The following is a 13,409-nucleotide window of genomic DNA, read 5'->3' on the forward strand; positions in this document are numbered from 1 at the left end:
GGTACTGATCCACGCTGCAAGTTCATCCACCTTATTGCGAATACTCCTCGCATTAAAGTATATGCATTTCAAACCATGCTCTACTCCACCCCTATGATGCTGTGCTTTACAGTCCTCGTCTATGACCCCCTTAATCTCATCCCTGCTACTCAGGATCCCACCCCCCTGCATAGCCTTTGCAAATTTTCCCCCCAAGATATTGGTTCCCCTCAGGTGTAGACCATCTCCCTTGTAGAGGTCCCACCTACCCCAGAATGAGCCCCAATTGTTCAAGAACCTGAACCCCTCCCTCCACCATCCCCTCAGCCACAAGTTCAAACATTCCCCCTCTCTGTTCGTCTCTAAACTATCCCGTGGCACAGGCAAGAGTCCCGAGACAACCACTCTGTTTGATTTGATTTGGCCCTAAGTTTCCACCCCAACTCCATAAATTTCGGTTTAATATCCCCTTCCCTTATCCTACCTATGTCATGTGTCCCCACATGAACTATGACTTGGGGCTGACTCCTCTTTCCCTTAAGAGTCTTGAACACCCGCTCTGAGACATCCTGGACCCCAGCCCCTGGGAGGCAACACACCAGCCCTGAGTCCCGTTCATTACTGTTGACTCTCCTATCTGTCCCCCTAACTAAGGAGTCCCCAATCACCAGGCCCAATCTTTTACTTCCCCTACCCACCTGAGCCTTCACAGCAGGCTCACCTCCAGAGACCTGCTCCCTTAGGCTATCTCCAGTTGATTCTTCCTCAACTGTAGCCTCCAGGACAGAAAACTTATTTTGGAGGGGAACAGCCCTGGGGGATTGTCTCCCCGATTGCTTCTTACCCCTCTTCCTAGCAGTTACCCAAGAATCATTTTTAGGAGTGACTATCTCTTTGTAACTCCTGTCAATGTCCGCCTCAACCTCCCGAATTATCCGGAGTTCCTCCAATTCCAGCTCCAGCTCCTTAACACAATCCTCTAGGAGCTGCAAGTGTGCACACTTTCAGCAGGAACACTACTGGTGTCCCTCACCTCGTACATACTGCAGGTGGTGCAGCGTACTGCTTGAACTGCCATCTCTGATACAATTTCCAGGAGGGAAAAAAAACTTCCCACACACTTTATTATTAGGTTAGAGGAGGGGGGAGGGTGGGATACTCTACCTGTGTAGAGGATCGGGTTTCCTCACTGTACCAATTTATAGGGTCAGAGAGACAAAAAAAATCTACAACTACCGGTAAGCCTCCTTATGATGACTTCCGGTTTCTAGTTAATTTAAGAAAAGGGAAAGAAAAACTACCACTGCTCGCTACTTTAACAAAAAAGAAAAAGTTAAAAATTACTTTAAACTCAAACTCTACACTCGCCCAAATCGCTGTTCCTGTGGAGCAGCACGGAGAGGCAATGAATAGAATTCTTTTTTAATTGAGGTAAGGAATCATAAATTAATATTGAGGATATTCTGGATTACCAGTCTATATTCAAAAATTCTAGAGAAATTAGAGAATTATTGATATTAGTGTCATTATTATGGGAGATTTTAAATATCCACAAATTTAGTGGTATTATTGCTAGACTATTAATTCAGAAACTCAGTCAGGGTTCAAATCCTGCCTTGGTAAATGGTGGAATTTGAATTCAATAAAAAAAAATCTGGAATTAAGAATTTATTGACCATGAAACCATTGCCAATTGTTAGAAAAACCCATCTGCTTCACTAATGTCTTTTAGGGAAGAAAACCTGTTGCCCTTACCTGGTCTGGCCTATGTGTGACTCCAGAGCCGCAAGTAGTTGACTCTCAACTCCCTTATAAAATGGCCTAGCAAGTTCAAGAGCAACTATGGATGGGCAATAAATGCTGGTCGGCTAGCAACACCCATGTCCCATGAATGAATAAGAAAAAGTCAGGCTAAATTAGAGAAGAACAAAAACTGCCTTTGACTCTTGTTGGCCATGGTTTTTCTCCTGTGACTTTGGCTTTAAGTGCTGCAAATTGTACACCAAATCTTGCGTTTAAATTTATGGCCCTAAATGAGTGGGTGAAGCTAAAAAAATCCCTTCACTCAGGAGTTGCTTAGAAAATGCTACAAAAATTGCCAAAAGATGATTTGATACATTTATAAAAAGTAAGCAGGAGAGTGGAATTGCACTAGGTTGTTTGTGTGAAGGAAAATGGGCTGATGGCTAGGTTTTACACAGAACACCACAGCACAAACAGGCCTTCGATTAATGAAGGTCAGTACACCATACACCTTCTTGACCACATCCTCCACCTGCGAGGCTGATTAAGAGTCCTATGGACCCGGACCCCAAGATCCTTCTGCTCTTCAACACAGCTAAGACTCCTACCCTTGGTATTGTATTCCTTCATCCCATTGGTCCTGCCAAAATGGACCACTACGCACTTATCTGCGTTGAAGTCCATCTGCCACTTCTCTGCCCAGTCTTGCATCCTATCTCTGTCCCGCTGCAACTTCTGACATCCCTGCAGACCATACACAACACCACCAACCTTCATATCGTCTGCGAACTTACTAACCCATCCCTCCACTTCCTCATCAAGGTCGTTTATGAAAATGACAAACAGCAAGGGTCCTAGAACAGATCCCTGGGGCACTCCACTGATGACCGACCTCCATGCAGGACAAGACCTATCCACAACCACTCTCTGCCTTCTGCAGGCAAACAGTTCTGGATCCACAAGGCCAAAGCCCCTTGGATCCCATGCCCTCTCTCCTTCTCAGAAGTCTTGTATGGGGGACCTGATCAAACGCCTTGCTGAAGTCCACGTAAACCACGTCTACCGCCCTTCTTTTGTCAATGTGTTCAGTCACATTCTCAAAGAATGTGAATGTGTTATAACATTCTGATAAACTGGTGATGGCATAATTGATGTTAAATTTGATATTTGAAATTGTTCTATTGATGGTTTTATATAGAAACCTGATAGTAAAGTTTATCTATTAATTGATTTGAAAGAAGAAGCTTGTATTGCCTTTCACTTCACGGCCAACGCAATACCAAGTACAGCCACTGTTGGCTGCAGGAAGAGATCTAGGGGTACATTTCATAGCTCCTTGAAAGTGGAGTCACAGGTGGACAGAGAAGTAAAGAAGGCATTCAGCATGCTTGGTTTCATCGATCAGAACATTGAATACAGGAGTTGGTGGGATGTCTTGTTGAAATTGTACAAGACGTTGGCAAGGCCACACTTGGGATACTATGTACAGTTCTGGTTACCCTATTAGAGAAAGGATGTTATTAAACTAGGAAGAATGCAGAAAAGATGTACTAGGATGCTACTAGGACTTGATGATTTGAGTTATAAGGAGGGGCTGGATAGACTGGGGCTTTTTTATCTGGGGCATAGGCTGAGGGGTGGTCTTATAGAGGTCTATAAAATAATGCGGGGCACAAATCAGCTAGATAGTCAATATCTTTTCTCAAAGGTAGGTGAGTCTAAAACTAGAGGGCATAGCTTTAAGGTGAGAGGGGAAAGATTCAAAAATGTACAGAGGAGCAATTTTTCTCACACAGGGTGGTGAGTGTCTGGAACAAGCTGTTGGATGTAGTAGTAGAGGTGGGTACAATTTTGTGATTTGGATAAGTAAGTTATGTGTAGGAGTTATCGTGCATTTTGGTAATAAATGCAATACCCCACAAGTATGTTAACTTTGATTACTCTGTGTTATAGGGCTTTTATGCTGTGCATTGTATAATAGACTTTATATGATGCATGTGATCAAAATCATGCATTCTTATCAGTCCCTGATTATCCATAGGTTAGGTGCTGTTCAGTGGTAAAGTAGGAGGCCTTCTGCAATTCAATTGTGTTTCCTTCCCACAGACAATTGGGCCATAACTTGCCAATTAAGATTTCAGTATTTTTGGAGGCGAGAGATTGTGAAAGTAAGCCTTCGTACTCATAATTTATATTTGCTTCTCTACTTTTTTTTTCCTTTATAGGAAATGAGTAACCCTGCAATGGAACTTGCCCAAGTTTAGACTTTTTTTTATTTTGGCTTTCCTCTTATGTGATATAGTGGGGTGGCAAAATCAAATTATTTCCTGGGGAAGGCAGGTTTTGAACCAAGGATTTGAAAGAACTTCAGGAATGTTGTGAAATATAAAGTCCTTTCTATTGCTTTTTCTTTTCCAGTTTGACCAAAAGTGTTCCAATTTTCGTGTGCACTATGGCATATCCTACTGTGCCTTGTCCTCTTCATGTTTTTGAGCCACGGTATAGGCTTATGATTCGAAGATGCTTTGAAACTGGTACAAAGCGATTTGGAATGTGCATCAGTGATCCACATAATGGGTATGTCGTAAACTAATTATGACTCTTGTTTTAAAGTTATTAGCAAATAGCTATGGTAGCAAGGCTCAGAATGAAGGATACATAACCACAAAGTAAGTCACTTTCAACAATAAAAGTATCAACAATAATGTAATCAAAACTTAATGGTATGTTCCACAGATTGGAGTGGAATGGCACAGGATTTTCTGAATAATTGTGTAGGAAGACTTTGAACAAGTACAGGCTTCATCTGGAGAAGGAGCTGGTTCTGCCAGTTTTTTGCTCTGAAGATGGGCCTTTTTACTTTCATGATAGTAATTGGATATTATTGGGCTGAGGAAAACGGCCTTGTATTCCAGGATGGAACCATGCCTAAAGTAATGTGCGTAAGCAAGAAATATCACCAAAATTGTTACATCACGGCTTTACAAAAACGTTCTTTAGTGAACATAGCCAATGCAGCTAAAAGAGCCCACAGCATGCCCAAATTTGTAGATGATACCAAATCAGAGGATAGTTAATGCTGAATAAGGCCAATAAAAAGGTGCAGTGTGATTTTGTCTGCTGTGGGATTGGGCTAAAAAGTGGCATATGAAATTCCATGTCTGCAGATGTAACAATGATGCGTTTTGCTTTTTAGAAAGAAAACTGCAGTAACCACACTCAATGAAAGTAGCCTCATGGAAGAGCAAAGAGTTTTAGGGTACACCTTCATCCAACACTAAAGGCAGAAACTTGGATTGATTGTCTCTTTTAGTAAAAGATCAGAATTCTAGATTTTATCAGGATTGAATATGAAGTCCAAGGAATAAAACTGGTTCTAATGCAATTGTATCCCCACTGCCATTGCAGAACACCCACTCTTTACAATAAGCCACCTGTTGAACATAAAGTTCAGTCCTGAAATCTAAGTTATTGATTTATTATCCAATAAATAAGTGACAACAAAGACATGTTTAACCAAATTTATGTTAGATTTACGACCCAAATGTGCAAATGGTATCTGTAGGTACTAATATAAAATATGTCTGAAGTCCTGTAAAACTATTAACTTTTAAGGTTGTGATCATCCATGAGTCCAAATAGTATTTTAGAAAGATTTTAAACCCAGATTTCAACAGCATTGCAGAAAAGAGGACTCAATTACCCTAGTTTATAAAGTATTAAGTAAAAGAAAATCCTTATGCCTGTGACACACAACTTACAGACTTTGCTCTTAAGAGTAACACAATCTCCAATATGTTCTGTCAAAGATGGAACAAGCAGTAAACACGTTAAATTCAGGAGCAATAAGTGAAATGCCAAGCCTACAAAAGTCAGAATAGCTCAAAGGAGCAGAGAGTTTAACAATGGACCATAAATCAACTAGGGTGACAGAAAAATAAAGTTGAATATACCATATATACGTGAAATGTTTGCAAAGAAAGATGAGTTAAGAGTACAGAAATTTTAATGGGTTTCATCTAGTGTGAATTATTAGATGTATTTGCAAAGAGACCAAGTTGAGGAATTAAATATTCCAGAATAATTGATTATATGAAGCGATAGCAAATTGTAAGGGAAGATGGGTTACCTTGATTATGAAGCATGACATAAAGACAGCAAAGAGAAAGGGGTGGGACTGATCAGCTGTGCCCCAAGACTGGAAGTTCCTGACTGAGCTCAACAGGTCTTTAAAAGGTCCATCAAATTTTCTGTCTCGCCCATTACAATTCCTGCAGTGGGCAGGACAGGAAATTTCAGGACAGGATCTTGTCTCAATCAAAATGTTAAATCAGTTTGGGTGGAGCTAAGAAACAACCAGGCTAGAAAACAATTATGAGAGTTGTTTATATGTTCCCAAATGTTTGTTGGAGTGTTGTTGGATTATACATTGTGAAATTAGAATACATATAACAACAGCAGGACAGTAACCATGGAGGATGTTAAGAACATAAGAACATAAGAAATAGGAGCAGGAGTAGGCCATCTAGCCCTTCGAGCCTGCCCCGCCATTCAATAAGATCATGGCTGATCTGTTGTGGCTCAGTTCCACTTTCCCGCCCTCTCCCCATAACCCTTAATCCCCTCTCTTATCAAGAACCCATCAACCCGCTTCTTAAAAATATTTAGCGAGGCAGCCTCCACCACTTCAACGGGCAGAGAATTCCAGAGATTCACCACCCTTTGAGTGAAGAAGTTCCTCCTCAACTCCGTTCTAAACCGCCTCCCCTTTATCTTGAGGCTGTGCCCCCTAGTCCTACTGTCTTTTTTGAGCGGGAAGAGTCTCTCCACCTCTATCCTATCCATCCCATTCATCATCTTATACGTCTCAATGAGATCTCCCCTCATTCTTCTAAACTCTAACGAGTACAAGCCTAGTTTATTCAGCCTCTCCTCATAGCTCAATCCCCTCAACTCCGGTATCAGCCTAGTAAACCTCCTTTGCACTCCCTCCAGGGCCAAAATATCCTTGCGCAGGTGCGGCGCCCAAAACTGCACACAGTACTCCAGCTGTGGCCTCACCAATGCCCTATACAGCTGCAGCAAGACCTCCCTACTTTTATATTCAATCCCCCTCGCTATGAAGGCCAGCATCCCATTCGCCTTCCTGACCACCTGCTGCACCTGCAAGCTGGGTTTTTGCGACTCATGCACAAGGACCCCGAGGTCCCTCTGCACCGTCGCCTGCTGCAGTTTTTCGCCACGTAAGTAATAGTCCTTCCTACCATTCTTCCTACCAAAGTGGACCACCTCACACTTGCCAACATTAAATTCCATTTGCCATTTCCTGGCCCATTCGCCCAGCCTATCTAGATCCTTCTGCAGACTCTCCACACCCTCCGCACAATTTGCCTTTCCCCCAATCTTGGTGTCATCAATCTTCATATAGACTGAGTAAGCCACATTTGCAGTATTAGTGTGGAGGCCTAGTTCATGAAATCCACAGTGGAGATGTTGCATTGTTCTTACAGAATACAAGTAACATCCCAGAAATGACTGTAAATCAGGAATTACGAGTGCAAGAAAATAAGTCCCCAGCAAAGTTGTATTTGTTAACCCATAGTTCAACAACTTTCAAAATCCTGGGTCCTTAAGAGAAGTGGAGAGTGAGATAGTGGATATGTTGATTTTAATTTTCCTAACTTAGGGGAATGTTGCATTAGATTGGAAAATAGCTAATGTAATTCCTTTACTCAAAAAGGAAAGGCAGCAGAAAACTCAACTACAGGCCAATTAGCTTTACATCTGTAATAGGGACAATGTTAGAAGCTATTTTTAAAGATGTTATAACGGCATTTTATTAGGCAGGTTTTGTAAAAGGGAATCGTGTTTAACCAATTTATTAGAGTACTTTGAAGAAATACTACATCCTTCGGATAAAGAGGAACCAGTACTTAGATTTTTCCAAAGGCATTTAATAAGATTCCTCAACAAAGGTTATTGCGGAAAATAAAAGCTCCTGCTGTAGGGCGTTACATAGCAAATTGGCTAGCTAACAAGAAATGGTAGGTATAAATGGGTCATTTTCTGGTTGGCAAGATGTGCTGAGTGGTGTGCCACAGGGATAGGTGCTGGGGCCTCATCTCGACAATTTATCTAAAATGATTTGGATGAAGGGACTGAATGTATAGTTGCTAAATTTGCTGCTGACACAGATAGCTAGGAAAGTAAGCTGTGAAGAAGACATGACGAGGCTACAAAAAGACAGGTTAGGTGAGTGGGCAAAGATCTGGGAAATGGGATCTAATATGGGAAGATGTGAAATGGTCTATTTTACCAGAAAGAATAAAAATCATGTTATCTAATGGTGATAGATTGCAAAGCTGTATGATGAAGAGGGATTTTTGTGTCCTAGAGTGTGAATTGCAACAGGCAAGAATGCAAGTGCAGCAAGTAATTAGCAAAGTTCAAAGAACATTGTTGCTTATTGTAAGGGGAAATGAGTATAAGAGTGTGATGGTAACGCTTCAGAGTATTTCTGAGATCACATCTGGAGTACTGTGTACCATTTTGACCTCTATTTAAGGAAAAATCTAAATGCATTAGAAGCAGTTCAGAGAAGCCTTAGTAGATTAGTACCTGGAACGGAGAAGTTATCTTGTAGTGATGGGCTGGGCTTCTAACCACTGGAGTTTAGGGCAGCACAGTAGCACAGTGGTTAGCATTGCTGCCTCACAGTACCAAGGACCCTCATTCAATTCCAGCCTTGGGTGACTGTGTGCACTTTGCACATTTTTCTTGTGTATGCATAGGTTTCCTTCCACAGTCCAAAGATATGCAGGTTAGGTGGATTGGCCATTCTAAATTGCCCCTTAGGTGTAGGTTCAGCGGATTAGCAGGGTAAATATGAGGTTATGAGGATGGGGCCTGGGTGGGATGTTCTGTTGGAATGTGCGTGTTCGTGCGTGCACGGAATGTAACAGGAAGGGAAAGAGCATGCAATCATGAGTGCACCAGTAAATATAGTCCAAGAAGGGGGAAATGGTTTTAAATTGAGAGAGGAAGGAATGTTTTGATAAAGGGAGATTTAGGAAATTCAAAGATAAAAGTTGAGGCAGTAGAAAAAGATATTGATGTGGGACAGGAAGAAGCAGAGAGTTTGACAGTAATATTGTATCAGAGTCAAATTGTGTTTGTGAATGAGGATAGTGTTTGACTAATTTATTTAGCTTCTTTAAGGAAACAGCAAGCAAAATGGATAAAAGGAATCTGTGTGCTTTACTTGGATTTTCAAAAGGCATTTCACACGCTACCATGTCAATAGTTACTGTACAAAATAAGAGTTCATGGTGCAGAGGGTAGCACAATTGCATAGATAAAGGATTGGTTAGCTAACAAGAAACATCTTTAGGGTTCTGCTCCTATTTCTTGAGTTCTATTTTGGTTTCATATAAGTAATTTCCATTATTTACAGATTTACGGATTATGGCTGTATGCTACATATAAGAAACATTCACTTCCTTCCTGATGGGCGATCTATTGTGGACACTGTCGGAGGAAGTTGTTTCAAGGTTTTGCAAAGAGGGCAAAAAGATGGATATTACATTGCTAATATTGAATACTTGAAAGATGTTAAGGCAAGTATAATTTGCAGCACTTGAACGTAACACAGATTGCTATGCCCCATGTTGCAATTGTCCATTAATTTTAGTGGACAAAATATCCAGTAGGTCTACTGACTTATACATTTTGAACTTTTGATGAATGCTGTCAATGGACAAAACTTCACACCAGGAGTACAGACATGTAAATTTCCCTCAAACTATCATGTCAAATATTTTTGCATGCCTTCTGCGCTTTAAAAAGAACTTGGGTATGTTAATACGATCAAGCTTGGACTTGCCTGATGAGATGAAAATGAGTTATCTGAGCTTCCCAAACTAAGAGGAAATCCAACTGAAAATCCACACAATTAGTTCTTGTACTCTGTTTAAATTAGCAACATCCCCTGGTGCAATGTTGCTACTATGTGTACTATCCACAGGATGCACTGCAGCAACTTGCTAACACTTTGAAAACGCCTCCCAAACTCTCATCCTTTGCCACCTGGAAGTACAGGAGCGGCAGGTGAAGTGGGGACATCTAGCATTAGTTTTCCATCAAGACAGTCGCAGTCCTCACTTGGATATGTACACCATTTCTTTTTTATCACTATGTTTGAAATCCCAGTACTCCTATTTAAAACACTGTGGCGGCACTATCACACAGAAGTTTCAGTGGTTTAAAAGAAGGCTCATGAGTTTGAGGCAACTGATAATAAAGAATAATTGCTGACTTTTCCAATGACATCCACATTCCAAGAAAAAAATTAAGCAAGCAATTGCTGTGTTTTTTTGTTTTCAGTTTTCTATCATTTTGAAACAAGAGACAAAATTCCAAAACACATCTGTTGTCTCCTAGCAGTGTTGGTGATATTGGCAAGAATACAGTTTGTTCAGTATCCCAATTTTTTGATTTTGAAAATGTTGATGGGCCAAAACTGCATGATCTTATTCTGTGCTCAGATTCAGCCTGACAGCTAGTTTGAACTTAGTTTTGTTTACCTTCCTATAATTTCCATATATTGCAATAATGTCATTATGATTGGCTCAAGTGATTAAGGTAATTTGGTGTTCTCAAATTTCATTTAAATATTTTAAATGTGGTATATTGGATATGACACAAACCAACAAGAAAAGTCATTTGCTGCTGTTGGTACTTTAAAATATGTATTGAAATATAAATCTATATTTGTTTTCAGGTTACAGGAGAGGAGTTGGATAAACTTATGGATCTTCATGATGAAGTATATGCCCAAGCTTGCAGATGGTTTCAAAACTTGAAGAGTAGATTTCACATTCAAATCCTTCAGCATTTTGGACCGATGCCAGAGAGAGAAACAGATTTGCAGGTATTACAACTGTCATTAAAACATATTTATTTTTCTTGATATGGATGCCAAGATTAATAATATACTTCAGCATTGTCCACATCAATTGAATTCAGTAAGCTACAATGAATTGTGGACTCTTCAAATCCTTACTGTTGCATGCTGATAGAAGTCATAGCAGAAATACTTCACAGGTGTGATGAAAAATCCACAGAGCGGGAATTGAGCAAGTTTTGGAATGACTCAAAGCAAGTTGAAGAGGTAGCCATAAAAAAAACTTCTGATTTGTGAGAAGACAAGTGAAGCAGGATGGAGGAGTTTAGGAAGAAACTGTTTGCTAGGTATATGATGACTAAAAGCTATGCATAGGTAATGAAGTAGTGGGAGAGCAGGTATATGCTATATTCCAGGTTAGCATGGGAGATGTAGGTTAAATTTTTCTGGCATTCTAGATGTCATCACACACATTAATATAAGCTCAATTTGAAGTTCAAAGTCACCTGGTGTTTGGAAATACTGAGACTTGTGTGAGCTTGTCTTGATGTTGATTGTTTAGCAGCTTGAATACAATACTGTTTACTCCTTGACTAGCACCACCAAAGCCATTTGGCCATATCTCATTGCTGTTTGTTGGGACTTAACTGTGTAAATTGACTGTTGTGTGGTCCAATATTACAACAGTGACTAGATTTTAAAATTATTTAGCTGCAAAGCATTTTGCAATTAATGTCCCAAGGTTGTGAAAGCTGCTATATAAATGCAAGTTGTTTTTCCCTTAAAACAATATTTGTATTTAGGGCCCTCCAAATGGACCTGCTTGGTGTTGGTGGCTCCTTGCTGTTCTTCCTGTGGATCCCAAATATCAGCTTTCCGTGTTGTCAATGACATCCTTGAAGAACCGCTTAATTAAAATTCAGAAGATTTTGACATACTTCTCCAGTGCAAGAGACCAATCCAAGTGACAATTAGCCTGGACTTGAAGGACCATCCAGTCCTGTTTCCAATCATGATTGGATTATTTGCTGTTTTTTTTGAATGCAATGCTCGTTTGAGTGAGATGTAAAAAGTGGGTGTGGTTTTGAAACTAATTGCAAAATATGCTGCAACAGAAGAAAAGCCTCACCTTATTTGTATAGTACCAAGAAGGGTGGTTGTGATGAACCATATTTGACTCCAAGCTATTTCTGTGAAATTTTTGAATGGACAGAAATCCCATGATTTTTGTACTTAGTTTTGAAGTTGGTCTGATTATTTGAACTATCTGTGCTAAATGCAGAGAGTTCAGAGCACTACAGATATGTTCTGGCCTTTGAGCAATATAATTAGAAATTGAAAACTGCCATCATGATTTGCATTTGGATTTGTCACTGTCTATTTTGAATTGGCTGAATTTTGCGAGGATATGGGTGCTGGCGACCCTTCATTAGTTACTGAATTGAGACACTGATGTGCAGCAACCTATTTGACTATCACAACTATGCAACTTGTGTCCTCACTCATATCAATATGTGCTCACTTTCCAGCAAGAGTTACATCCAAAAACTGCCAACTCAACATAGAACCAGATATTAAACTTGGGACATTCTAGAATTTGTGGCTTATTATCATACAAAGGAAATGTTGCATATAGTCAGGAATCCATCGGCAAGATAGGATTCCTGATTTTCTTAATGTTACATTCCAATTTTTCAGTTCTGTGAAATGTTATGTGCTGTGCAGTAATCATATATCATCACAAGATTCTAATTACTTGTGATTAAGTAGTAATTATTGGAGGCCAATCTTTGAAACAACTGGAGACTAAACTTGAAACTACATCAACTCAAATAACATTACATTTGGCTAATCTATCTGTTTGCTTAAAAGTGAACTATAAATTATTAGTCTGTTTTTGTTTTAAAAAGCAGAATTCTTTACATTTAGTATTGTCATGGTTTGTATCTTTGCTCCATGGATTTGTTTTTTCCTGATTTGTGCTGGCATTGTGCCAGGTATTGACTTCCTCATCTGTAAATTTGTAAAAAGTTTCTACAACTTTTCAGCATTGGTTTGTATATTTAATTTATTTTTTGAATAAAATAAAGATCAGAAATGAAGTTTCTAATGTAGTTTGAATAGAATTGAATCTTTTCACTCTGCACTAATTTAATGTTGACGTGCGTTTCTACAAACTTCAATTCTGTGAGTACCTAGTTTGGGATTGATCCTACATACTATATAGGTATGGAATCTACATATTTTATAAAAATTCTTTCATCTGTTCTTTTCATTCCAACTTTTTTGGACAATTACTATTTAACAGATTCATACAAAAGAAGTAAGATGTCTTAAAATTCACTTAACCTTGTGTTTTATCCACGTTAACGTGGATAGAGGATTGGTTGTCAAATAGGCAGAGAGTTGGGGTTAATGGGTGCTATTTGGATTGGCGGTTGGTGACTAGTGGAGTTGCCCCAGGGGTCGGTGCTGGGGCCTCAGCTATTTACCATTTATATAGATGATCTGGAGGAGGGAACCGAGTGTATGGTGTCGAAATTTGCTGATGACACCAAGATTGGTGGAACGGCAAATTGCGCGGAGGGTGTGGAGAGTCTGCAGAAGGATCTAGATAGGCTGGGCGAATGGGCCAGGAACTGGCAAATGGAATTTAATGTTGGCAAGTGCGAGGTGGTCCACTTTGGTAGGAAGGACTATTACTTACGTGGCGAAAAACTGCAGCAGGCGACGGTGCAGAGGGACCTCAGGGTCCTTGAGCATGAGTCGCAAAAACCCAGCCTGC

General features: G+C 40.0%; 1 protein-coding gene across 3 annotated transcripts in view; it reads left to right on the forward strand.

Moving 5' to 3' along the window:
* LOC145342058 (LON peptidase N-terminal domain and RING finger protein 1-like) overlaps window positions 1–12,720 on the forward strand; it is a 48,230-nt gene extending 35,510 nt beyond the window's left edge. For 2 of the 3 annotated variants that reach the window (XM_080187248.1, XM_080187258.1), the window contains exons 8-11: window positions 4,141–4,299; window positions 9,176–9,338; window positions 10,502–10,651; window positions 11,428–12,720. In XM_080187248.1, the coding sequence (XP_080043374.1) occupies window positions 4,141–4,299; window positions 9,176–9,338; window positions 10,502–10,651; window positions 11,428–11,592 (637 nt within the window). In that variant the 3' untranslated portion in view covers window positions 11,593–12,720. The remainder of the gene's footprint in view (window positions 1–4,140; window positions 4,300–9,175; window positions 9,339–10,501; window positions 10,652–11,427) is intronic. The other variant, XM_080187265.1, reaches the window with a different exon arrangement.
* The last annotated feature ends 689 nt before the right edge of the window (window positions 12,721–13,409 follow it).

Source organism: Carcharhinus amblyrhynchos, chromosome 1, assembly GCF_965287045.1.
Source record: "Carcharhinus amblyrhynchos chromosome 1, sCarAmb.v2.hapA, whole genome shotgun sequence".
NCBI classification, from domain to species: domain Eukaryota; kingdom Metazoa; phylum Chordata; class Chondrichthyes; order Carcharhiniformes; family Carcharhinidae; genus Carcharhinus; species Carcharhinus amblyrhynchos.